Source organism: Silurus meridionalis, chromosome 1, assembly GCF_014805685.1.
Source record: "Silurus meridionalis isolate SWU-2019-XX chromosome 1, ASM1480568v1, whole genome shotgun sequence".
NCBI lineage: Eukaryota > Metazoa > Chordata > Actinopteri > Siluriformes > Siluridae > Silurus > Silurus meridionalis.
In genome coordinates this window covers 6455759-6483276 of record NC_060884.1, presented here as the reverse complement: position 1 = coordinate 6483276, position 27518 = coordinate 6455759, and the positions used below count along the sequence as shown (strand labels likewise).

General features: G+C 38.1%; 1 protein-coding gene across 4 annotated transcripts; it reads left to right on the top strand.

Moving 5' to 3' along the window:
* On the top strand, positions 1 to 27495 carry fmnl2b (formin-like 2b). 4 transcript variants are annotated; one of them, XM_046846875.1, is made up of 28 exons: positions 1 to 594; positions 4345 to 4428; positions 6508 to 6588; positions 7684 to 7760; positions 8980 to 9063; positions 9167 to 9316; positions 9433 to 9541; positions 9654 to 9730; positions 10916 to 11009; positions 11158 to 11232; positions 11316 to 11426; positions 11755 to 11904; positions 13402 to 13503; positions 14082 to 14439; positions 14646 to 14828; positions 15059 to 15079; positions 15295 to 15419; positions 17256 to 17458; positions 17683 to 17917; positions 19305 to 19373; positions 19458 to 19538; positions 20546 to 20675; positions 21558 to 21721; positions 22822 to 22923; positions 23309 to 23410; positions 23601 to 23724; positions 25707 to 25821; positions 26356 to 27495. In XM_046846875.1, exons 1-27 carry the CDS (start codon positions 478 to 480, stop codon positions 25796 to 25798), a joined length of 3300 nt encoding a protein of 1099 aa, XP_046702831.1. In that variant the 5' UTR covers positions 1 to 477; the 3' UTR covers positions 25799 to 25821; positions 26356 to 27495. The 4 variants fall into 4 exon arrangements, with proteins under 4 accessions (XP_046702831.1, XP_046702849.1, XP_046702822.1 ...); XM_046846893.1 differs by lacking the exon at positions 15059 to 15079; XM_046846866.1 differs by lacking the exon at positions 25707 to 25821.
* Positions 27496 to 27518: the final 23 nt, after the last annotated feature.

The following is a 27518-nucleotide window of genomic DNA, read 5'->3' as shown; positions in this document are numbered from 1 at the left end:
TTCTCGTGCTGAAAGGATTCATTGTGTCGGGGGGCTGAATCCTCCCGGACCCCGTGTGTTTCTATTCGGGATCGCAGGTTTTAACGGGAGAGCAACTTATTTATATGGGGGCTTGAGCCATGCCTGTAACGGACAACGCTGCGTTTCACGGGGGATAGAACGCACCATCTTTACCCGTCGAGACGGTGCCCGTGTCTGCGCGCGATGCTTTAGATGCCATGAGGATGCTCCTGGAGGCCGAGCTCTGGAGACTGGCTACCAAAGCGCACGGATTAACAATGTAGCGGATGCGCGTCTCTTGATCCATCGATGGAAACGTGGGAGGAGGGCAAATATCTGGGATTTTCGCCTGTTTGAATACTGTATTGTTCTTTGTTTGAAAAGGGGGAAAAAAGCAACTGGTTAATCGACTTGAAATCCATCATCATCATCATCATCGTCATCCTCCTCATCCTTATCAACCAGAGAAACAAAAACATGGGCAACGCAGAGAGCGTGGACGCGCAGCTCACAGACTTCAGGGCGAGAAACAAGCCCCCCAAGCTGCCCATGCCTGACCCCATCGAGCTCGAGGAGAGGTTCTCCATAGCCCTGGTAAGGTCTGCATCTATTACTCTAGAGAGACATTGGAAAAGATATATCTCACACCAATTCCACAGTGGGATTTCAAGACGGCAGACCCCCGTCCCCTCCCCATTTGGCCAGATCGCTCGTGAAAGCACACACACACACACACACACACACGTACCCCCGCGCGCGTCTATTGTGTTGGAGGCTGCCTGGATCTCATGATGTTGGTGTCTGCACAATAGCTACACTCGATCGCCTACTTTTGGGCGTCTACTTGGACATGTGCATGTTCTCCCTAAACCATGCAAAATTAAAATAACCCCAAATCCCCATTCCATATGCTGAACCCAGTCACCTGCGTGCACGTCCATGTGGATTGTAATGGATATGATATGATTTACCAATTAGAAAGCAGAGGGTCATGTTGTAATTGTTGACATATTGTACATAAATGCTGGTGTACCTTCAGTCACTGGACCCATCATATATTTTTTTAAAAATGCAATAGATTTGCATTAAAAAAGAGAAATGTACATCTAAAACTGTACACCACACCCCCCATTTCTTTTATTTATAGTGTAAATAGAATGCTAGCACAAAAATATATGACCGAATAATAACCATGAGTATTTCAGAATATAACAGCACCGTGAACATTACATTTAAAAAGCAATATTACAAAAAACTACAGAAGTTTGATCCGTTTTTAAGCATAGACTATGGCAAACAAAGGGATGGTGAGTGTGCAGACAGGGTTTATTTTATTTTCAGATATATTACAAAGATCCAGAAGCATGAAAACACCTGCAAAATCACTGACGCGGTCAATTAACCCATCATATTATTTTTTACTAATACTCAGCTTTCCATAGAAAACTCATTACACAAATATACATAAAAGGATTCTGTATATTCCAGAGATTAAAAATGTATAGAAACACCAGCAAAATAGAGTGTAAACCCTATAACTGGTAATATGTTCAAAGAATATAAAAACTGCAGTCAAAATATCATGCAGAAATCAAAAGTTAATTATTATGTAATGTATGTAAAATATCATGTACTATTCAAAAACTTAAGCCGCACCCCTCGAAAAAACACAATCGAAAATTGCAAACTACTTCAAACTTTATTACTACTTTATAAACTGGTATTGTTTGTGCCTCTAGCTATAATCCATGGACATATATATCCTTGACTACTAAACAGATTTTGATCTCATGCACTACACCAAAAAGCACACAGAGCCACTATTCACTTTTTTAAATTCATGTTCAACCATAGAAACAATTTTTTTTTTAAGTCCTGTCCTGATCGGTGCAGGCGTCTGATCCGATTAGCATAAAAAAATGAGGCACATGCCGTGTGATCCGTGTTGAAAATCAAAGCTTGTAGGATCCAGACTCACACCTCAGACGTACAATTTCACTGTGTATAAATGTTTTTTGTTTTTTTTTGGAGGGTGTAGCCCGAGCGACAGACAAAATGGAGGGAATGCAAATCACCACCTCGATTCTGCTACTTTGCATCACAAATTCTACCCCACTAGGATGGGTTCCTGGAACCCTCGTTTAAATAACAAGAAGCCCAGTTGTTCTGTATTCAGCAATTAGTTGTTTAATCATCTGAGTGACTGCCTCTTGGTCCCAAGAGAGTCGGAATACATCTGTGCTTAGATTCAGAACTCATTGTGCGTCCCCTTTGCTCAAGAAGAGGCTTGTATGACTACGGAGCCTACTGTAGGTGGATGTGCGCATGTTATTCGATGTCCTAGATGTGTCATGGCAAAACAGTGCGACTACACAACAGCTGACTTTCTAACACCATGTGCTTTTACCTTTATCACTTCTTAGTCATTACAGCGAATACATTAAGTAATATAGAAAGAGTGATAGGGTTTGCTGTTATAATTGATATGATAGTATAGCCAGATCAATACCTATTATTTTCCAATAGCATCCCACTCACAAGTGATTTATTCCTTTAAGTGGCTTTAACCAATAGGTCCTATCTCTTGAGGACTTTCTCTTTCTAGACAGCTTAAAGTCAGCATTGCCTTAGACTGTTAGTAAATTCTGACATTGGAGACTTGTCTTCTTTTTCAACCATATCAACAATTACACACATTTTCTATTCTGAGCACATGTAATACAATAGTCAGGAACAAAATGAATGCTAGATTCAAATGCACAATATGATCAAATGTGGTTCTTCTTCAAACTGTTATCATAAAGTTGGAGGCACTTAATTGTCTTTGGATGTGGTAGAATTAAATGTTCCCTTCACTTGAACTTGGAGACCCAAACTTGTTCCAGCATGGCAGTGCTCTGCACAAAGCCAGCTCTAAAGATATGGGCTTTAACCCTATTGGACAGCTTTGGGATGAACTGGATCACTGTGTGCACCCCAGGCTTTCTCAAACCCTACATCAGTATCTGACTTTACTGATTAATTTGTGGCTAAAAGAGCACAAATCTCCACAAGCAGAAATCTTTACTAAACCACAATAGAACCTTATGGTCAAGTGTCTACAAATTGTTGTCCCTATAGTGTATGTCAAAAAAATACTAGGGTGTAATATTTGATTTATAATAATAATGAAAGTTAGGTGTAGGTTGGGGGTTGGGATTTATTCTTAAAAAATCTTTCATATAAATAATATCATGTTTTAATAAATACCTACAGTATAGTTCATCATTGATATGGTGAAGCTTTCTGTGGGGAGAAGTTGAAGTATTTTGGAAGGAGTTTTCAGGCTCAGCCAATGGTAAACGTGTTACAGAAAGTTTGTTTGTACAGGGAAGTTTCAGGATGAAGAGTTTGTGGTTTATTACCACCAACCAGGCATAAAATTATGACCGTATAACATTATGACTGGTGATTGGATAACACTGATTATCTCTTGTTAGTGGGTGGGATATATTAGGCGTCAAGTGAACATTTTGTTCTCAAACTTGATGTGTAGAAGCAGGAAAAATGGGTCAGGATTTAAGCGAGTTTGACAATGTCTGATGTCTAGACGACTGGGTTGGCGCATCTCCAAAACTGCAGCTCTTGTGGGGTGTTTCCAGTCTGCAGTTGTCAGTATTTTTTAAAAGTGTTCCAAGGAAGTAACAGTGGTGAACCGGTGAAAGGGTTCTGATTGGTCAAGGCCCATTGATGAATGATGTGGTCCGATCCAACAGACGAGCTCAAATTGCTGAAGTTAATGCTAGACAGGTCAGGACTGTTTTAGCAGCAAAAGGGGGATCAACACAATGTTAAACAGGTGGTCATAATGTTATGCCTGATTGATGGCCATGATGATATATCTGGTCAGTGTAGTTTATAGCTGCTATAACCTAATTGACAACGGGATCCTGTTTTAGAAACCTTCCATGACACTAAATGCAGCTATAAATAGACAAAAAAAAACGTTTGTCAAAAGAAAAACAAAATGGCAATATTTGTAAAAAAAATGGCTGGCAAATAACAATGTGGTGTTAATAATCAATAATCAATAATCAATTCCAGCTCATTATCAATAACTCTGCCTGTCTGCAACACACACCACTCCACCATTGATTATCGTCTTATCGTATTTTTTCCCTTACATATGGTCCTGCCATATGTTTGAGATTCCCAGGTGCTTAGTCGCAAGTAATCCAAATCGGAGCAATCCATCTGAACTAATTCAATAAGTGGGCGTAAATCTTGGCGTGATCACAATGTCTAGTCAAAGCATGACTAAAACAATTACGTGGCTTGATTGATGACAGTTTCCATATTTTTCAGAATTCCATGAACCTTCCACCGGACAAGGTGAGGCTACTGCGGCAGTACGATAACGAGAAGAAGTGGGAGCTCATCTGTGATCAGGTGAGTGACATGGGTTGACACCCTCAGCTTAATAAACATCACAGTGAAAGCACTAATGCCTGTCTGTCAGAGCTTGCTGGAAAGAGTTGATCACAATAAGCTGTCAAAATGATCTTTTAAGAGCCTTGGAAATGTAAAGCTCTCGGATATGTTGGCACCCGAACTCACTAGGGTTGGAGCAAAATCCTTTACTGTACAAGCATTAAAATTGCTGAAGAAGTCAATGCTGTTAATGCTCGACGGGTCAGAACTGTTTGGGCAGAGAAGGGGGACCAACATAATATTGGGCAGGTGGTCAAAATGTTATGCCTGATTGGTGTGTATATATATATACTTCTTCTTACTATTTATTCTATTAGTAGTAGAATTATTAGCATGGTGTATTAGCACACTACCGGGCCGATTATTAAAAAAAGTTTTAATACATATGCACTTAACCACTAAACTTTCTTTCGGCTTCTCCCATTAGGGGTCGCCACAGCGGATCCTCCGCATGTTTGATTTGGCACATGTTTTTACGCTGGATGCCCTTCCTAATGCAACCCTCCCCAATTTATCCGGGCTTGGGACCGGCACTGAAAGTGGCTGGGGTCGGTTCCCTGACCAGGGATCGAACCCGGGTCGCAGCAGTGAGCGTGCCGCATCCTAACCACTAGACCACCAGGGAACCTCACATGCACTTAACCATTAAATTCCCTAAAAATAAAGAAAATACTGCAATAACTATATAAGATAATAATGCACTTTAACTAAATCCACCATCTGCGTGTTGAGTACAGAGTGCTTTTTTTTTTACAACCGTAGCTAATTAATACAGTTACACATAAGCCATTGTTATTAACAGTTTATTGTTTAAAGCATATGATATCGTACTGATTCGATTACAGTGATGAACCAGAGAAGGTGTATGAATTTGCTGATACACCACATACAGAATATTCCTGTGAAAACATCATTGTAAAATGTATAATGTATGAAATAAAACGTATGATTGTGATGTAAATGGCGACAAAGCAAAATATGGAAGCTGAGAGAATTAGAGAAGTATGGAAGAACTGGCATAGGAACTCTAATATTTATGCAGTATATTGTGCCTTAGATGTGAGTCTTTGTATTTGTACTTCTCTCCGAATTCCCACACTTCCCCACACACGCTAGGAAATCATACACACCCACTGCATTTGCATACGCATGTGATGTTGCCATGGTTACACTAATGTGAGCCAGCGAGAGCATCGACTCTTCTTCTTTATGTGGATGTGTTTGCTGTGGTGACTGAGCGAATAAGGTATTAATAATGCATGATCGTATTTCTCTCGTGAGACCTACTGGATGATGCTGGAAAGAAGGAAAAAAATTGGAGGATGTTGCCACGGGTAATGTTACAGTAGAGTTTGAAAGTCCAGTAGCAACATCAAAGATGAATGTAGATACAGATGAAATCTACTGCTTATGAATATATTTAGAACAGATAGAAATGTATAAAAGATTTTGATCCAACAAAATATTTTCAGTAGTATTACTTTATATATATTAATATTTATATATATATATATATATATATATATATATATATATATATATATATATATATATATATATATTGGAATTTTTTTTAACAGTATCACATGCATGCCTTTTTAATTGCCGCATCTAATAACTCGAATTCAACTTCCTAGTTGCATCACTAATCAGATAAAAACGGTAGAATTCATCTGAATAAAAATATTTCCCTTCTCGGATGAGCTGGATAATTTACATCAGCACACGTTGAATCGCAGCATTACGGTCACTAAAATATCACAACAATTTCTATGACGTGTCGATTATTATAGTCTCCTCTAAAAATATTAAAACTGTAAGATCCATATTTTTGGCTTTGCTTTGCACTGAGGATTTTGGTTTGACATCAGAATGAAATGTATCAGAATTTCAGTGTAGATTTTTCTGATATTTACATCTGCATGTGTTTTGGGGGCAATATTGAGGGTGAGCTTTGAATGTAATACATTTTATGGATGTTTTATACTGTAATAAGTGTAATGTAATAATTCCATATTGCCTATATGTATTTAACAGGAGATGTTTCAGGTGAAAAATCCTCCTCATACATATATCCAGAAGCTAAGAGGATTTCTGGACCCTGCTGTCACAAGAAAGGTGGGTTTTAAGCCTCATTTATGCCTGAAGCAGTAACCCTGCTGCTTCAACAACATTGTGACACTGTGCAGTATGCTGATGTTAATCACTGTTGCCATTTATACCAGCCATATCCAGCAAGCTATACTTATGCAGTTACACACACACAGACGCACACGCACACACACACACACACACACACACACACACACACACACACACACACACACACACACACACACAGTGAAGTCACAATCAATACACCAATATTCCCAAGTTTTCTCATATTCAAAATTTGTGTACCAAATTGCACTTATTATAAAATAGCACTCCATCCACCACAAATTGCCTGTTATTTGTGCACTCTTCTGTATAAAACATGTGCCGATGGTTTGAAGGATAAGCTGACAAGCTGGCAGTCATGTTAAATCATTCGTTTATTATTTTATATTGTTTTTTTTTATTTTATAAATTCATGAATAGGCACATTTAGGTATTTTATATTGGTTTCAGGTGGCATTCCAGGTTTTTGTTTTGTATGTACAGTCATAAGCATAAATGTTCGCATAGTATATCATGGGTAAACTTTTGTTGGCCTTCGGTATAATTATGTCCCTTGCATGAGGTGGGATCTTGCAAGAAAATACTGTCCAGGACTAAAATCCAAGATTATTTTACTCCTAGTAAAAAAAAAAAGCATAAAAGTGAATGGCACTATGCAGAAGCGCAGTGTTTTTGCTGTTGTTTAATGGTGTGTCAGTTTAATAATTTTACCTCAGGAATCCCTTGAATTTATCATTACTATATTGAGGATTCTGAGCACTATATTGGTGATTCTGAGCGTGGTGTTATAGTTTATATTTACTAATAAAAAATACTTTTACTATGTGTGCAAGATTATTTTTTTCCTCTAAATCCTAGTGAATGTGTGTGCAGCATGTGTGCTCTGCTTGGTGCACAGCTCATGCATTATTCAGGTCATTTATTATGTGTAAGTAACGGATGTGAAGCCGCCCACATACGCAGTAGAAACTTGTATCCGAAAAATGTAAAAACCTCACTGTATATGTTTGGGTGATGCTTGATATGGATAAAAAGAATGGTCGTTTTCTGCAGAAATTCAGGAGGAGAGTGCAGGAATCCACCCAGGTGCTCCGCGAACTGGAAATTTCACTCCGAACCAATCATATCGGGTAAGTCACAGGTCGACACAGACGATCAGACCTTTTAAATGTTGCAGAGGATCACTCAGGTTTATATAAGTTCTATAACCTAATTTAAGAGACGGTCACAAAATATGACTCATGATGAGTTGCTAACCTGAAGCTTTTTATTTCCCAGAGGCATGTTTAATTCTTCTTAAACTGCATCAGACAACAATGACAAACAATTGTTTATTAATTTTAAGTCTGAAATGTAATACATTTCATCGGTTTAAAGTCACGTTTAATGCTTTAGACAAGTTAGTTCTTCAAGTTTTACTACATGGAGACACCTGACCATCGCACTCACATATGTTCCACCAAATTGATGCCACAAAGTTAGAGGCACACTATTGAAGGGTTATTAAGTATACTGTAGCATTATAATATCTCTTTACAGATACTAACAGGCCCAAGCAGAATGACAGTCACCTGTGCACAAAGCACGGTCCATGAAGATATGGCCTTGCAAGATAGGTGTGGAGGAACTCGAGTTGTTCAATACCTTAAAGGTCTTAGTTGGGTCAGAAGATGTTTTTTTGAACATCCCATTTCACATTTAGTCCCTATTTGCTGTCATAATCATTTCCACTTTCCTGAGAAGACTCAATATTGGAGTGTGCTTGTCGAGATTTCTGTTCCTTCAGCCACAAGGGCGTTAGTAAAGTCAGGTGCTGATGGGTGAGGAGGCCTGGGGTGCAGTCAGCATTCCAATTTATCCCAAAGGTGTTCAAAGCTCTATGGCAGGCCAGTCAACATCTTACACTCCATTCCATGTAAACCATATCTTCATGGCTTTATGCACAAGGGCATGGGGCTGGAACAGGTTTTGGTCTCCTATTTCTTCTCTATTTCTTAAGTTCTGTGCTACTATAGTCTCTTCAAAGACATCCTATACAATTGTGCGTCTCCAACTTTGTGGTAACAGTTTGAGGAAGAATAACATATGGCTGGAAAAGTCAGGTGTCCCAATACTTTGTCCATATTGTCTTCATGTGGTGTCCACAAACTTGTATTATATTGTATAACAGCTGTGATTAGATGTTCCATTCCAAGCAAACCACAAAGCCTCCCAGGTCATGTCACAAAACATAAAGATATAGCTTTTCCCCTGACTGTTCTGAGAAAGCTACATTAAATGTAAATTGGTTAAGATGTTGTTGAACTGACATAAAACATCAGAGAGTGAGATGTCTTCTTGTGCTTTCAGGTGGGTGAGAGAGTTTCTGAATGAAGAGAACCAAGGCTTGGACGTGCTGGTGGAGTATTTATCTTTTGCACAATATGCCGTTACGTGAGTCTTTTATTTCCCTTTTCCTTGAATCACATTCTTCCGTCTATAAGCATAAGTTGAGTGTTAATTGTTATTTTTTTCCATCACTGTTTCTCTTCTTTAGCTTCGATGGCGATGCAGCGGAGGGGGCCAGCGGAGAGGCGTCTGTGGAGACACCGTGGAGCAGATCTATAGAAGATCTACATGGCGACACCAATCTGTCCTCGCCAGTCAGCAGCAGCAGTATACAACGCTCCACAAGACACTCCTTAAGGTAAACCATTCAGAAAAAAATAGACAAAGTTCACCCAGTTATTCTTATGTTCTCCATTTAACATTACATTTCTTAGGTTTCTTCAGACACTTAATCGGATATCGTTTTTTTTTAAGGTCCAACACGCTTCCCAGTCGTAGGACGCTGAAAAATTCTCGTCTAGTTTGTAAGAAGGATGACGTCCACGTCTGCGTCATGTGTCTCCGAGCCATCATGAACTACCAGGTATGTAGATAAAAAAGAACCACTAATTGTGAAATATTAAGGCGAACTTTTGTTGACCAGTCAAACATTTTTTGAAGTTAAAACTTTTCTCTCACAATTTCTTTGCCTGTAGTATGGCTTTAACATGGTGATGTCACATCCACATGCAGTAAATGAAATTGCTCTGAGCCTCAACATCAAAAATCTCAGGTAAGTCAGGTTCACACCACAGAGCCTATAAAATTATATATATATATATATATATATATATATATATATATATATATATATATATATACAGTTCAAATGTTACTTTTTGTTTCATATCCATAGTCACTTATTGGAAGTACGTTGAAATATGCTTTATAATTGTGGAAAATGGAGTCAGATATGGGAGTGTATTGTATGTGTGAACACAACTTTACCCTGTTATTAATTGAGTTTCAGTATAATTTGAGGTCATTGTGGTTGACACAAGACCAAATATTGGATTTACTTGGGATTAGATTAAAAAATAGAAATAGTTAAGCTTGTTTGAAATTATTGCTGCCTGATATAAACAAAAATAATACATGTAAGGGGAAGCAGGATTCATCTAAGTTCAGAGAGAACAGTGGGAATTGGTCTTTCAGCTAGAATATGATGGATTGGTCATTCTGCTGCAATGGATGATATTGGTCATGCTTTCTGCTGAGATAGGTGGGATTGGTCAAGCCTCGGCTGGAACTTGTGGGATTGGTTCTCCTGAAATATATGGGATTATTCTACCCCTCTGCCAGAACATGTGAGATTGGTCAAAATATATTTTCTGGATTAGTTTGGATTGGGCAATGGACGAGGTGGGTCAAACATTCTTGTGCGATTAGTCAAATTTTCTGATGGAATGGGTTGGATTAGCAAAATTATTTTGCTGGAATGGGTGGGATTGGTCAAATTTTCTGATGGAATGGGTGGGATTGGCCAAATCTTTTGATGGAAAAGGTAAGACTAATCAGGCTTTATCCTGTATCAGACATGATTGATCAAATTTTGTCAAGTATAATGGATAGTTGGTCAAACCTTCGGTCTAAGTGAGCATGACTGGACAAACTTTTTGTGGGAGTTGGTAAAATTTTCTACTGCACTAGATGAGGTTGGTCAACCTTTTCAGCTGGCGTTGCCATGATGGGTCAGAATTTCTGTTGGAGGGATCAGGAATGGTGAGACTTTCTTTAGATCACCTGAGGATAAACTAATAGGGATATCTGACATGCAGAACTCTTGCTAGGCTGATTGGTTGGACTGAATTTACTCTGATGTATTACATGCTGTAGTTTTTCTCCAGCATGATACTTCATACCTGATTGAGACAGGAGTTAATTATTGCTGGCTTGTGTGTGTCAATGTACTGGCTAGGACCAAAGCTTTGGTTCTGGAGCTGCTGGCTGCTGTGTGTCTGGTGAGAGGAGGGCATGAGATCATCCTGGCTGCCTTCGATCATTTTAAAGAGGTACTCAAGTGGCTGACTAGATTCACATCAGTTCAATTCCTTTTTAACTCCACTTATTAATGGAGCAAAGTTTGAATGAGTTTTTGTGTTCACGATTAGCAGCTAATGAGCTTTGTTGTTTGATCTAAGCTCGGTTTGTGTTTTTTAGGTCTGTTCGGAGTCCCAGCGGTTTGAGAAGCTAATGGAGGATTTTAAAAATGAAGACAACAATATCGATTTCATGGTGGGTTAATGTAAGAACACTCTCGTCCTAATGGCTTACTGTGTGCATTTGCACCACTAATGATTTGCGCCACTGCTCCGTAGGTGGCATGCATGCAGTTCATCAACATCGTGGTGCACTCTGTGGAAGACATGAACTTTCGAGTTCACCTTCAATACGACTTCACCAAGCTTTCACTGGACGATTATCTGGAAGTAAGCGACTTTCATTTCATTTCATTAGACATTTTTTCATCTTACAAAGAACATATATTAAGGATAGAAGAATCGACATGTTAATTCAGAGTTATATCGCCCAATATTGATATTGCTTTTAGGACAAATAAGGAACCGTTTCTATTTTTATATTGTACATAATAATTGATTTATATGTAATGGTCAAATTTGATTTCTGTCTCTGTATAACAGAGAATTCATTAGATAAAATATGTAATAGTAACAAACACGTTTTATTTTTACTTTTCTGTGTGTGTGTGTGTGTGTGTGTGTGTGTGTGTGTGTGTGTGTGTGTGTGTGTGTGTAGAGACTGAAGCACACAGAGAGCGATAAGCTGCAGGTGCAGATCCAGGCATATCTAGACAACCTGTTCGATGTGGGCACATTGTTGGAAGATGCCGAAACCAAAAACGCAGCACTGGAACGCGTGGAGGAGCTGGAGGAGAGTCTGTCACATGTAGGAAAAATTCTTCACACTTTTTTAACACAATATTTACAGCAGCAAACAACAACAAAAACAACACGCACAAATCATTAGACTATGTACCTAAGTACTTGTGACAGGCTGCATGAATCAACAGTCAGGGAAAGAAAGAGATCTTTTGCGTGTGTTTTCATATATTTAATTTTGTTGTATTGGGGAAGTGGTGGCTTAGTTTGGGAAGTGGTGGCTCAGTGGTTAAGGCACTGGGTTTCTGATCGGAAGTTCGAGCCCCGGAATTGGCACGCTGCTGTTTTTGGGCTTTTGAGCAAGGCCCTTAACCCTCTGTGTGCCAGGGGTGCTGTATCATGGCTGACCCTGCGCTCAGACGGCAGCTTCTTACATTGCTGAGATATGTGAAAAAAACATTTACATTTGTAGCATTTAGCAGACGCCCTTTTCCAGAGCGACGTACAAAAGTGCTTTGAGTCTCTAGCAATGAATAAATCTACACTGGTACTCTAAATTACAAGATTACTAAAATAAATCAGCCTACAACTCTGTTAAGAGGTTTTTTTAACAAAGCAAACTTGGATGGTTTAAGTGTTAGATTAAAAAACAGGCAATTTCCCAGTGGGATCAATAAAGTATTATATATAAGTATTCAATATACAATTGAATCCCGATAGTTCGCGACTTTTCATTTGGAACCGGACTAAGGGTAACTCGTGTAAGTTTGTACTAATAAATGACATAAAAATGTTTGAAAAACTGTTTTATTATTGTATTATTCATTTAAAGTAGTAAATAAAACATGTATGACAAGGAATTCACAATTTGTGTTGCGTTTACAGTACATGTACATGTACAATTCCTCTTGAAAAAGGAACCATCAAAAGGAGAGTCAAAACCTCGCGGTTATCATAGAACGTACCCCCGCGAGTATCGAAGTTGCACTGTATATAAGTCGAAAAAATTCAAATTGGAGGAGGGCTGCCGCTAGCTAGTCGTCGACCGTAATAAGTGTACATGATGCGCACTGGACTAGGGTGAATTCATTTTTTTCATTCATTTTTATAATTTTTTTATTACTTAATACAAAATATTGTATACAGTATTTCGACATATACATACATGGCACATTATTGCAAAGAACTCTCTGAAGATTTGTGAATTAGAATTGTTGCTATATATATATATATATATATATATATATATATATATATATATATATATATATATATATAAAAATTTAAGTGTTATAAAAGCAGTGAATGAAAGTACACAAGTGTTCTACATCATTAAGAAATACAAAGTGAAGTTTATAATGTGACGCACACTTCAATAGACGTTATACAAATTGGGTGCACGAGTGTGAGATGAGCCGTCAGATTAGGACAATGAAACAATAAATCACTACAATGTTATAATGCATTTTTGTATGCATCTGTAGTTGAAACCTGACTCTTTCCTTTGTCAAGGAGTAGGGTTTTAACCCCGTTATTGGCATCTGTTTTTTGTCTCTGTGCATAGATGACGGATAAGCTGCTGGACACAGAGAATGAGGCCATGTCTAAGATTGTGGAGCTAGAAAAACAGCTGATGCAGAAGAACAAGGAGCTGGACTCCCTACGGGTGAGGGCATGCTCTAAAAGGAATCTTTGCAATTAAATTAAGTTTGTAGTACATCATCTTACAGAAGATTAAACCACTGATGGTGGACTTTTATATGATTATGAATGTTTAAAATTGGGTTGGTTCTGAGTTAATTTACCATTTCAGGGCTCTTTTGTTTACTGGAAGTGGAACAGGACTTTAAAAAAAAATGCTTTTTTTTTCCAATAACACCAAGTTATTATATTTACTATATATACAATAATTAGTCATTAGTATTATTATGATTTAATTATTTATATTACAGTTCAAATTTTACCTGAAACTAGCAAGGTGAAAAAAAAATGATAAAAATCAGATGCTCTTTTCGGAAATTAAACAAATGTTTTGACATTTCATATTCGTAATCATGATTCTACTTTATGTTTCATTGTCATTTTTGTCCACACGCCTGTCCTTAAGAGAATGTGAAGTAAATCGTTGTCTATTTCCAAAACATGGAGAGAAGGTTTTGTCAGTTGTAGATAAAAGATTCAAAGGCTTATAGCTGATTGACGGAAATATGAAATATTTATATAGTATATTTTTTTATCATGCAGGCTGTGTACAGGGATGCCAGCTCGCAAGTACACTCTCTTCGGCGTATGGTGCGTGAGAAGGACGAAGCCATCCAAAAGCAGTCCAGGCTAGAGAAGAAGATTCATGAGCTTGAGCGGCGTGGTAGTCTGCAGATCCAGGTGAGGGGAGAGGGAGATGGTGAAGGAGAAACATCCCCTCTTCCCTCACCTCCTCAGCCCATGCCTCTGTCACCATGCCCCGATGCCATGATCCAGGCTGGCGCAGGTGCCAGCTGCTCGTATGCCTCTACTTCACAAACTGGAACCCTGAGAAGGATCGCCACTCCGCCTCCACCACCACCACCACCTCCTCCACCACCGCCCCTGACTGACTCCTCTTGTGAGTAAAACATATTAGATTTTTTTTTTCCACCTTGTAAAAAGAAAGTAAAACTGCATACTATATTTAATTTTAATAGAATAGAAACAAATATTATTTCATCTTTGAAAATGTATGTTGCCATGTTGCTTTTATTTTTATTTGGCATCAGTAAACTTATAGAATTTGGCTTTGTTCATAATATATTATTTTTTTCCTCCATGCAGTACCTAACGGACCATCAGCTATCACTGCCCCGCCTCCTCCTCCTCCACCACCCCCTCCTCCACCCCCTCTGATTGGGCAGGCCATGGAGATGTCCACCCCACTACCCCCACCTCCACCCCCTGTAGCCCCTCCCCTCCCTGGCTGTGGCACACCCACAGTCATATTCAACTCTGGCCTAACAGGTATGTGCTATAGGTTTAGATATGTAAAGCCTATGTATCTGTTTATTTGAGTCCAAAAGTGGGCAAATTATTAGTTTTTTTATAATTGATTGATTTCTTCGCAAAATATTTTATTCCTGTTAATTTTCACTGCCATTTTCTGTTTTTGCTTGCTTGAATTACCTGTTTGCTTTACGCTCTCTAAACCTTTCTGCTTTTATCTACTTTTCTTTTTCTTCCTGCCATCAAAGATGGACCAATCAAGCTCTTCTGTAGGTTTCCTCAATTTTTTGCTGATTTTTGCTGTGTTGTTTTCTTGTGCCCATCAATCAATAATTGTTGAACAATTCCTGAGCTGCTTTGTGCATATACAGACATGCTTGTGAATGTATATATCTGTATATACATGCATAAAACATTAATGAATTGTTATTACCAAGTTAAAACTGCCTGATAATGACATGCGCATCTTGTTTCCCTAATCCAGCCGTGAAAATTAAAAAGCCGATCAAGACCAAGTTCCGGATGCCGGTCTTTAACTGGGTGGCCTTGAAACCTAATCAGATCAATGGGACCGTCTTTAACGAGATTGACGATGAAAGGATTCTGGAGGTAATAAGCCATCTGGGACTCCTCTTACAACCAAACTCCATGCACAGAAGTGAATCTATTTATTACGTTAGGTCATGACTTTGCCATGTCAGCCTAAATCAGCACAATATTACAGGCCTGGACACCAGCTCTAATTGTGGATGCATGGAAACAGTAGCTAACACAATGTAGATCAGTTATTCCAAGGTAAATTCCTGTGTAGAGACTACCGTAATTTCCAGACTATTAAGCGCACTCAAATATAAGCCGCACCCACTGAATTTGACAAAGATTTTTATTTTGAACATAAATAAGCTGCACCTGTCTATAAGCCGTATGTCTACATTGAAACTAATGAACTTTACACAGGCTTTAATGAAAGACAGTGTCTGTTACATGACTTGTATCTAAACAGTAGCCTACCAAGAAAGTCATTGTTCACTGTCTTCCTCCTTCCTTTCACAACTATTTCTCTCGGGAGTTTTTCTTTTGGCATCGTCGTGCGTTTAAAAATCACCATCGGTGAAGCTTTTCTCCCGATGCCGTGCAGCTCAGAACACAGGTGAAGTGCGTTTTTCATGCCCGGTTGTTTTCAGTGTGACGAATAATTCGCTTTTCCTGTTGCCAGTCCGAGTGAGCGGCAGGTCAAACGCCAGAGGAACCTCATCCATATTTATGATGTGGTGCGCCCCGATTCAGTGGGAGCGCATCTGATTTAATATAAAGAGTTTCATTGGTTCAACTGAACCCGTTCGGCAATTTCATTGGTCTAATGTTATGTAGCTCAGTTTTTTGGCTTGAAGCTTGTGAAACCTGGAAAAATCCATAAATTAGCCGCTTTGTTGTTTAAGCCGCGGGGTTCAAATCGTGGGAAAAAAGTAGCGACTTATAGTCCAGAAAATACGGCAAATCTTGTCTAGTCACAACTTTGGTGAGTCACTGTGTTTATATCCTTAGCTTTTAGCGAGTGGTTTGCTATGAGTCAGTTCAGCATTTCAAATCAACACAAAGGTCTAAGGTTGAGGTCAGAGGTCTATACCAGGTCACTCATGATCTTTCACGGCAAATTTATGTAAAAAAAAAAATTTTTAATTCAACAGGTTTGGGCCTCTTAGTTCAAGTAAAGTGAAAATTTAATTCTAGGATATACAATGAGATCCTATACAATATTGTGTACTTTCAACTTTGTAGTTTGAGAAAGAACCACATATTGGCTGAAAAAAAAAATTTAGGTGTCCCAAAACTTTTGTCCATATAGTGTATGATGCACAGAAAAATGGAACATTAAATTGCATAACTTCTTCTAAGATATTTCTCACAGACAATACAGATCTACTTTTACTTTTATACTTTTACCCAAGTAGATGAATGTACTTCATCCACCACTGCTTATATGCAACCGTACACAAGATAATTCAAGATCTCCGAACAAACCTTTTATATGATTTAATGTGTAAAAACAGCTTGTGAATCAGTTCCAGCATTGTTTTCCTCTCGTTGCTCTTAACCATGAGATTGTGTATGTTGGATATGACCTGGTAGTAGGATTTGGTGGCTTTACTTTGTACTTTATATCTTTACACTGTACATCACTGTTTTTCACATTACATGTAATTTGTGAACATTAGTAAAAGCTAGTATGTGAGCTTCGAATAGTAATGTGCTATAGTAATGTTCATGTAAAGAAGTTTTTCTCAAAATTCAGTATTCTTTTTCAGGTTTTCCTATCAATGTAGAAACAACAGTGATTCTCAGTCTCATACACCAGACATCTATTAATAATATATATGTTGCCCAGATACATAAACATGTATTATAGGTCATTTGTCATGCTTCTATTTGTTTGGAATTTTACAGGACCTGAATGTAGATGAGTTTGAGGACATGTTTAAGACCAAAGCCCAAGGTCCTGCAGTGGATATGACCATGAGCAAGCAGAAGGCTCCACAGAAAGGCCCCAATAAAGTGTCATTACTGGAGGCCAACAGGGCTAAGAACCTGGCCATCACCCTACGCAAAGCAGGAAAGAGCCCTGAGGAGATCTGCAAAGCAATTCAGTCGTGCGTATACACCACCTGCACTACGCTTCTTTATATAGATATATGGACATATGGAATTATGTAGTTAACAAAAACATGTTAAATAACCCAGGATATGTTTTATATTATATTGCAAATGCTCATTAAATATTTAAACTCTCCATTCTCATAATAATTCCACTTGACTGATATGATGCGATTCCAATCACACACTGTTTAACCATTTCATGTTCATTGTCTCTCAGGTTCGACCTGCGCACCGTGCCTGTGGACTTTGCAGAGTGTCTGATGCGCTTCATGCCCACCGAAGCAGAGGTGAAGACGCTGCGGCAGTATGAGAGGGAGCGACGGCCCTTGGCGGAACTGACTGACGAGGACCGCTTCATGATGATGTTCAGCAAGATCGAACGTCTGCCTCAGAGAATGACCATCATGGCATTTATGGGCAACATTAGTGACAGCCTGCAGATGCTCACACCGGTAAGAGATAAATAGGGGGTGGTGATTCTGCTCTGCATAGTGAAGGAATGGAGAGAAGATGGGATGGTACATTAAAAACAGTAGAAACAATGATTAATATGGCTATGGACATTATAATGTGAAAAACAACTACAGATTGATGGACAGATAAGGAGGGCTGAAGGTTAAGTGGAATACAGATAGAAGATACATGGAAAGAGAAAAAACTGCAAGATTGAATCAGGGGGATGTGATAAAGGAGCGTGTAGGTAGACTAGATTTAACATTTTAGTAAGATTTTTACCTCATGTTCCTGAAGAGCTCTAGATCCACCACAGACCTGACCGATATAAAGTGGGTATATATGTGTAATAACCAGAGATGCCAAAAGTAAACACCTCCCTAAAGTACTGACTATACTTTTTCTCTCAAGTTATAGTAAAAAAGTTTGGGCTCTGACATGTACAGTATTTAATTAAAAAGTAGCCATTACTACTAACTTTTAGTATCACACTGGTAACTGGACCTCACATTATATTAATATATTAATACAAAATAATTTAAAATGTTATTTAACGAATGTATCCAGGCTGAACAACCACCATATAGAACACAAGCAGAGCAAAGATGATGATACCCCCATACTTCTTGTTGCCTTCTGCCTTGCTTGTTCTTAGTCTCGTAGGCTAGCCTACGTCTGTGGTGTGTGAGAGCCAAGAAATGATACACAAGTGGTAGGTTGAAAACGTCCCGCAAAAAATAGGTTGAGGGGCTGAAAATTGTGCTCAATGACAAGAAAAAATATTGATCATGTCACCAAACAGATTAAAACTAAAGAAACGAGTCTGGTTTGAAAATGTAAGAAGTAGAAAATACAGATATTTGTGTAAAAAATGTAATGAGAAATGTGAAAGTAAAAAGTTGTAGTAAGTAAAGTAATGATAACAAGAAAAATCGACTTGAGTAAAGTGACAAAGTATTTGTACTTCACTACTTCCCATCTCTGGAAAAACACTAGAAGATAAGTGGGAAGTTGAGGGATGGATTGGAAGGATGATGGCTAGATCATTAGTGCATGAGGAAATGCACATCATTCATAAAATAGATTGAATTTCATAGAAACTGTGAATGAACACTACAGAGAACATAGATGAAATGGATAGAGGGATGGATCTGCGTCAGAGGAGAGACAGATGGGGAATAGAGTGTATGAGAAAGGACGTAAAAGATAAGCGTATGGATGCAATGATTAAACACTACACTAGATCTTGATATGAGTAAACAAATAAATGGAGGAATACAGAGCATGTAGATGAAAGAAAATATGTGTAGATTATAGGAAATGTATTCTGAAGTGAAACTAGAATAGATATGCATACCTAAAACTACATTCTTTTTATTTCTGCAGCAACTTCATGCGATCATCGCTGCATCTGTGTCAATTAAATCCTCCCAGAAGTTGAAGAAAATCCTTGAGGTAAGCTGCACTTTTGGCACAGAGCTTCATGTTCTACAATTCTCGATCCCACCCATTATATAAATTTTTTTCTTATTTTCTTAGATCATTCTGGCTCTGGGGAATTACATGAACAGCGGTAAAAGAGGAGCTGTGTATGGCTACAAGCTTCAGAGTTTAGATCTGGTGAGTTTAAAGTTATTTCGAGTTTAAGAGTGCTTTCACATATACAGCGTTTATTCCTTTGAATCATCTCTGGATCTCTGGCACTCCAAAAGAGCGACGGCTCAACTAAAACAAACGTCTTATATTCTGGGCTGCTTAGAAAATGTGTTTTGATGTGAGCTCCTAAGCTGAGGCATAAGGTAAGAGTGACAGTATGACCAAATACAATGCGTTTCTATGTTATACGATATGCATAACACATTTTGATTGGATTACAATCTGATGCTGCAGAAAATGAATCAGACGCTTTGTTTTTGGGATGCTTAGAGAGTTTATTGTATATGCAAGCAGCTAAACTAAGAACTAAGCCTCAAGGTAAGGGCAGGCAATATAAGTCTAGAGGTAAGGGTGGGTAGTGGTTACTCAGTACTTAATATCAGTGGTGGACAGTAACTGTAATTCATGGTATAAAAAAATATATATGATTCCTGTCCCACGATACATCCTCAATGTGTGTGTGTATATATATATATATATATATATATATATATATATATATATATATATATATATATATATATATATATATATACACACACACACATTGAGGTGGCTCAAAAGTTCAGAGTAACAAAACAGAGTTTATACTAATAAATTACATAAATTACATCTATCTATCTATCTATCTATCTATCTATCTATCTATCTATCTATCTATCTATCTATCTATCTATCTATCTCTCACTCTCTCTCTCTCTCTCTCTCTCTCTCTCTCTATATATATATATATATATATATATATATATATATATATATATATATATATAAGCACGTTCCAAAATCTTCCCAGAACAGTGGAGATTATTACAGCAAATGGGAGCTAAATGTGGAATAGGATGGTCAGAATGTTCCAATAAATTTTATTGCCAGGTATCCACAAACGTTTGTCCATATAACATTATCTAGAAGTTTGTGAACATTTTTGTTGTGTTGTGTTGTGTTTTTTTTTATTTGTATTATTATTACAGCTGCTGGAGACGAAGTCCACAGACAGGAAGCAAACTCTTTTACACTACATTGCTAATGTGGTGAGGGAGAAATATGCTGCTGTGAGCTTGTTCTACAATGAACTTCACTATGTAGAAAAAGCTGCTGCAGGTAAGACAAAATTTGTTAGACAAAATACCGGTTGAGTTCATAAATAAAATGCAAGATGTCTCATTTATTTTTGCTAGCACCAAATTCATAAACCTTTTAGCATCATCATGTTAATTTAAGTACATCAGAGCATTTGAGCTTTTTAAGAAAGCAAATTTGTTCTGGAATGGTGCATCATTATAGCTCCATTACAAATGGAATTGGACCACCTCTGTACATACACTATATGGACAAATCACTGGGACACATGACTTCCAGCCATATGCGGTTCTTCCCCAAAATGTTACCACAACGTTGGAGCATTACATTTTCTTTTCATTACAACTATGAGACCCCAACCTGTTCCGGTATGACAATGCCCCTGTGCACAAAGCAACCTCCATTAAGATATGGTTTAAATGGGACAATCTCTGGTCTGAACATATTTGGGTTGAATTGGAAATGCTGGCTGCACCCCAGGCCTCCTCACCCTACATCAGTACCTTATTTTACTAGCACCCTTGAGGCCAAATCTGCATAAGAACACGCCAAAATCTAGTGGAACACCTTCCATGAAGAGTGGAGGTTATTATAAAATAAAATGGAAACTAAATGTGAAATGGTACATTCAAAAAGCACATACGAATCTTATGGTCAGGTGTCCACAAACTTTGTCCATATAGTGTAATAGTATAATGAAACACTAAGTAGTAGAAAAACTACAGATAAAACAATCAGAAAAGTGAGTTGTAATAACTGAAGACTCTTCATTGCTTTTTAAAGATCTGAAAACTTTACCTAGATACCATTCAAATGACTTGTTTTGCAATCATCACATTTGATGTCATTGCATTTCTTTGTTTGATTGGTAGTTCTTAAAAAATTAATTTCTGCTTTTGTTAGTCTCTCTGGAGAATGTTCTTCTGGACGTGAAAGAGCTGCAGAGGGGGATGGATCTGACTCGGCGTGAATACAGCATGCACGGTCACAACTCGCTACTCAAGGACTTCATCCACCACAATGAGACCCGGTTGAAAAAACTACAGGATGATGCTAGGATCTCACAGGTACAAAACAGCTCTTGAGCTAAGTAAATTGATTAGTATAATCTAATATGGACATGTCTAAGACATTTTAAAGCCTGTATTGTGTCCACAGAGATACATATCTGAACTTCTGGTATTCCAGGCACATTTTTTGTGACAGGAAAATAGAACAATATAGTAAGAAATAAATGGTGAAAAATGGTCATAATTGGTGTAATGAATAAAATTCCCAGTCGAAGGACAGTAAGGAATAACGCATACATTATGAGATTATTACATTATGTCCACTGTGCGGACAAAAGGATTGGGGCACTTGACTTTTCCAGCCTCGTGTCTCTTCATTAAATTGTTACCTCAGCACACAATTGTATAGGATGTCTTTGGATGTGTAGAATAAAATTTTCCCTTCACTTGAATATGAAATCAGTTCTATGAAGGTATGGTTTACATGGGTTGGAGTGAAAGATCCTGAGTGGCCTGCTATTGAGCTCTGACTTTAACCCTACTGAACACTTTTGGGATCAATTTTAATGCTGACTGCATCCCAGGCCTCCTCAATCAACATCATTACCTGACTTTTTGCAAACGCCTTTATGGCTGAATGAGTGCAAATCTCCACAAGCACACTCCAAAATCTAGTGGAACATCTCCCCAGAAAATTGAAGTTTATTATAAAAGCAAATAAAGGCTAAAATGGGATATTCAGAAATCATATATGACTTATGATCAGCTGTTCATAAACATTTGTGCATATAGGATGTGTATACAGATATACAAGAAATCCACATTGTCAGAGAAATATTTTCCTAAGGTGGAAAATAGCTTTAGGTTTTTTGTTTTGTTCAATGACAGGACATTTTAAATCTGCTTATTATTTAAATTTGACTGTGTCCTCCATACAAGTCCTTATGAACTAAATAAAATGGAAACAGTAATATAGTCAACACCTTTAGACCAATCAGATTTGAGAATTTTTAAAGCACTGTGATGTAAAAGGACTGTGGCTACTCATGATGGACAGGTTTAATCCTAGAGAAATAAATTAGGGCAGTAATGACAATGGCAGAAGGTAATTAGTGAGGACACGTGACAGTCAGTTGACATCATGTCTGTTTGTACAGGATGCTTTTGACGAAGTTGTGAAGTATTTTGGCGAAAGCCCGAAAACCATGCCCCCCTCCGTCTTCTTTCCAGTGTTTGTGCGCTTTGTCAAGGCCTACAGGGTGAGTCTGGATTTTTTTTATGTCTGCTCTCTTGAGACCTAATGCAGAATAATTGTAATCCTATGTCGACTATTAATCAATACCCATACCTATATCGATAATAATGTCATCAGTATTATTGCAATATATTAAGTTTTTTTTTTTTATAGACGAATAAAAGTTAATATTTAGTTTTAAAATAAACAAGATGTCATAGAATAAAAAATTAAATACAATTATTAAAAAGATACATAAAATTGATTTATAATTACAGAATAGCACTGTATATTTCAGAGATTTGAGACTAGAGATTCCTATTGACCAGATACCTCAAATAGCGTTTTATTCATCGGAGTGAATGCACACCCACATCTTCTTTATAGTGTTTTTATCTTTTCTTCCTCAGCAAGCAAATGAGGAGAATGAGCAGAGGAAAAAGCAAGAGCAGCTGATGATGGAGAAACTTATGGAACAGGAGGCCATGATGGAGGAGCAGGCGGATCAGCAGGTAACAATCCACATCAAGTTTCCAGTGATGGAGACATTAAAGGACCTAAAAATAAATCATTAATAACTCTTCATCTATTTATTGTTGTTGATTTTAAAACTCCCCAACCTTATATTAGTCTTAATTCAAAACTCGAATGTTGAAAAAAATACCTCTAAAGCATTGTTTGTCTTTTTTCCCCACACATTAGTCTCCATCCCATAAAGGCAAAAGGCAGCAGCAGGAGCTGATATCCGAGCTAAGGAAGAGGCAGGGCAAGGACAGCCGCCATGTCTACGAGGGCAAAGACGGGGCCATCGAGGACATTATTACAGGTGCGTCTCTAGTACAGATGAATGTGATCAGCATACACTGATCCTTTTTACAACCAAATCCACATATGATGCTGTGTATAAAAATGCAAGTGCAAGCTTTTTATAGAACATATTTTACATAATGGAAAATTTAAATCCAATTACATGAACCACTTCAGGAGTTTAGCCAGTCCCAAAAAACAATGCAAGGTTGCTACTTAGACCTTAAATCCCCAGAGCATTGATAGAGCAATTGACCAGAATTAGACCACATGCCATGACACTGGAGGGACAGCAGAAGGAATCCCTGAAATCAATAAAAAGCCAATAACAGGAGAAATATCATGAATGTAAATGGCCTAAAAATGTATACAATTTCTTACAAGTATTTGAAATGGCACAGTTACATGTTAATACATGTTATGTGTCATAAGAGCAAATTGACAGGTTCTGAGAATGTAGAGAGAGAGAGAGTTAGGAATAGAAATTCGGGTGTTTGAGATTCCATCCAAGTCATCCATGTTACACATCCCAACCTGTGCAATGGGACTTTTGTGGCAAATGTGAACATTTATCCAAATACTTGCTTATTAAAGGCTTACAATTACCAAGAAGTAGCATTAATAACCATATGCCAGTCATATCCTGGGTTTAAGTGGGAATGAGGCTGGATAAAGTCACAATGAATCAACTTAATCTCTGTGGCATATGAAATGTGATTTTTGTAAGTTTTGACAACCCTTTTTCTTACAAGTAAAGGGTTTCACTGAGCCACATTTGACAGCCAAAACCTCTCCCAGTACATTACATCACGTCTTCCATGACCTCCATGTCCACCTTACTGTGACCATGGAAAAAAAACATTATTGGCAGATCACAATTCATTATAACTGGAGTTCGCCAATAATTGGAGATGCCAAGTTTTTGAAACAGCTCGATATTCTGAAGCTGATCGTCTGGACAAGGAAGAACGTGTTTACTTCAGCTGAAACCAAAACATAACCATTAAGTTAGTCGTATTTATAGCTGTGATCCAATCGTTAATCTATAGCATTTAAAGCTAGCTCTTGTGGACAGAGTTTAGATCGTGTATTTAAAAAAAAACGATAAAAGCAGCACCTAAAGCATTCACCCTGTTGCTGAGGTATTTTGATTTTAAAATAAAGACTAAAGACAGTGACACTAGCCAATTGATTCTATGAGATTGGGTATTCAGGAGAGGGCAGATAGTGCTTTCTAAATTGTTGTATGATATGGCAGAGCTGGTGGGTGGGCCTATATTGGGGTGATCTATCTGGGTAGAAAATGGTGGGGTTTGGTTATGTTTTCATTTGATTATAATAGAAAACAGCATGTAAACTCTTTTTACAGAACAATGGAAAAAACACACAATTTATAAAAGTAATCACTATATGGTAATATACTGTCATTTGTTCATAATTTAACATATTACAGTACATAATTTACAATACAGAGCAATTTACAGTACTGTACTGTAAAAACTATAAATTAAATATATCAGTGGCAGCTGATGGTGAGAGGAGGGCGGAGTTTGCCGGCCACACTGCTAGATTTGCATGGCAAGTGAAATTTAAAATTAAAAATGTAGTTGTATCGATGTTGTCATCGTAATATCGTTGAAAAGTTGAACCGTCGTAAAAAAAATGTATCGCATTTGGCAGACAATCTTAATCAGAGCGACCTTCAATTATTTCATTCATACAACTGAGCAGATAAGGGTTAAGGACCTTGCTCAAGGGCCCAGGAGAGGTTGCTTGGTGGTGCTGGGATTTAAACTCACAACCTTTCGATCAGTCCAACTCCTTAACCGCTTCCCATAAGCTGTAAATAGTGGTGTTTGAAAAGCACATTTGTGCAAATTATTATTATTTTTTATAATTTAAGTCTCGCTCAAAAACTGTTCCATCTAATTGCTGGGACACATCGAAAAAGCATTCGTAGTTTTTTGTCCTGTGTTGTGATTGGATGTTGTTTTGCCACAGTGCTGAAGACCGTCCCCTTTACCGCACGATCAGCCAAGCGCGGCTCACGCTTCTTCTGTGACCCCACCCACTCCGAGGACTTCCATTATTAAATTAAACTCTCTCCCTCAGAAAGGTGGCTTTCCTCTCTCTCTCTCTCTCTCTCTCTCTCTCTCTCTCTCTCTCACTCTCTTTCTCTTTTTCTCTCTCTTGCTCATGACTCTCATGTTGTCCATCCCTCTTCATATCGCACTCTTTTGTTTGTTTTTGTTTTTTCCCCTTATGTTTGTACGCAATATGCATTATTTTGAGCATGCGATTTGAGGTTCGTTTTTTTCCCTGCATGAATCAACCCTATTTTCTGTTCATGACATCTCATTCATTCATCATGACACGCATGCGAACGAATGCTTAGTGCTGAATCGTGACTATAAACGTGTCCCGTAGAGCGACGTCCAAAATCCGAGTCAACATCCAAAAACTGTTTGGATTGTGTTGTGATTGTTATGTAAAAACAAAGCATATATCTGAAGCGATTAGAAGGTTATTGAAGATTTAGTTTGTATCGCTGATGATAAAACCAAACAGTTGGTTATGGACTCAGACTTTTGGACGTTGTGATCTAGGTCAAGGCTGTAGATATTGACTTGTCACTGTGTTGCCCGTACAGACCTGCGCAGTCACCCTTATCGCCGTGCCGATGCCGTCCAAAGGAGTAGGAGGAACAGCTTTGACAGACAGAGTCTTCACCTGCTCCGAGTGGCCACCATCTGCTGAGAAGGCGGGCCATGTCCAATTATTACAGGGAAAAAAACAATGAGAGGAGCTGCACCTCTAATTAATTCCAAAATTTAAAGTAGAAACTGAAAAAGGTTTAGTTTTTTTTCTTATTAATTGCACTTGGAACTGATTAATCTTTAATGCATAGAAGACTGGAAGTGAGCAGTCCTATCTAGTGGACATAGCTCTGTGAACAGTTTTTTTTTCAGAGACTGTGGCAGGCGAAAGGATGGAAAGAAAACGACTAACGTGTGGACGAACGTGTGACTACTGGTAGTGTTTGGACTCTCCCACGAGCAGTGTTTACGTCTGGTTCGAGACACACACGACGATGCACTTTGCTTTTTTAAATATTCCGCTGTCGTAACGAACGCCTTCGCAAAGAGAAGCGGATGGACATTTCTGAGAGGCCGATGAGAGAAGACAGGCAACTGGTGCTATGGAGGACTGTCTCCGTCACTGGTGCTATGAAGGTCAATCTTCTACTTACCAACGTTTCACAATGCTCAGTGTAATCCATGACGCTCGGTGTATAAATGTATGTCAGCACACACTACTTCTCCTGCTTGGCTTCTCTCGTGATGTTCGTGAACCGTGAACCGAAGACTTTTTTCTTCTTTTTAAACACTGCATTGAGTAAAAAAAAAAAAAACGGATCCCTTTTTTTAAAAAATATACAGATATTTTGCTACAAAAAGTGAACCTCTTATTTTTTACATCGACCATCCATTGTGATATTGTACATATTGTTGAAACAATCCACTTGCTCCGATATCGGTTTAATGTTATGGTGTGACAGTGTATCACAGTATTATTTAGATCAGTGGTGAAACAAGTGGATCTGGTCACTCTGTGCTAAATATCTCTCTTCATCACAAGTAATGGTAATGGTAATAGTCTGTGGTTGCACGTTACACTTGAAGAAAAAAAAGCCTGGGGCGGATGTTAGGATTTTAGTGGCACATACAGTATAGCATTCCTCGTTCAAACTGGAATCAATGGAAAATAAAGCAACAACACCAGAATTGTACAATGTTTGGATGTGTTTTTTTT

What these genes read in the sequence shown, in the direction of transcription:
- fmnl2b (XM_046846866.1), top strand. Translation starts at nt 478, where the DNA reads ATGGGCAACGCAGAGAGCGTGGACGCGCAGCTCACAGACTTCAGGGCG. An exon ending in ACCCTGCTGTCACAAGAAAG is followed by an intron (nt 6,589 to 7,683) that starts GTGGGTTTTAAG and finishes CGTTTTCTGCAG; the next exon opens with AAATTCAGGAGGAGAGTGCA. An exon ending in CTCAACATCAAAAATCTCAG is followed by an intron (nt 9,731 to 10,915) that starts GTAAGTCAGGTT and finishes TGTACTGGCTAG; the next exon opens with GACCAAAGCTTTGGTTCTGG.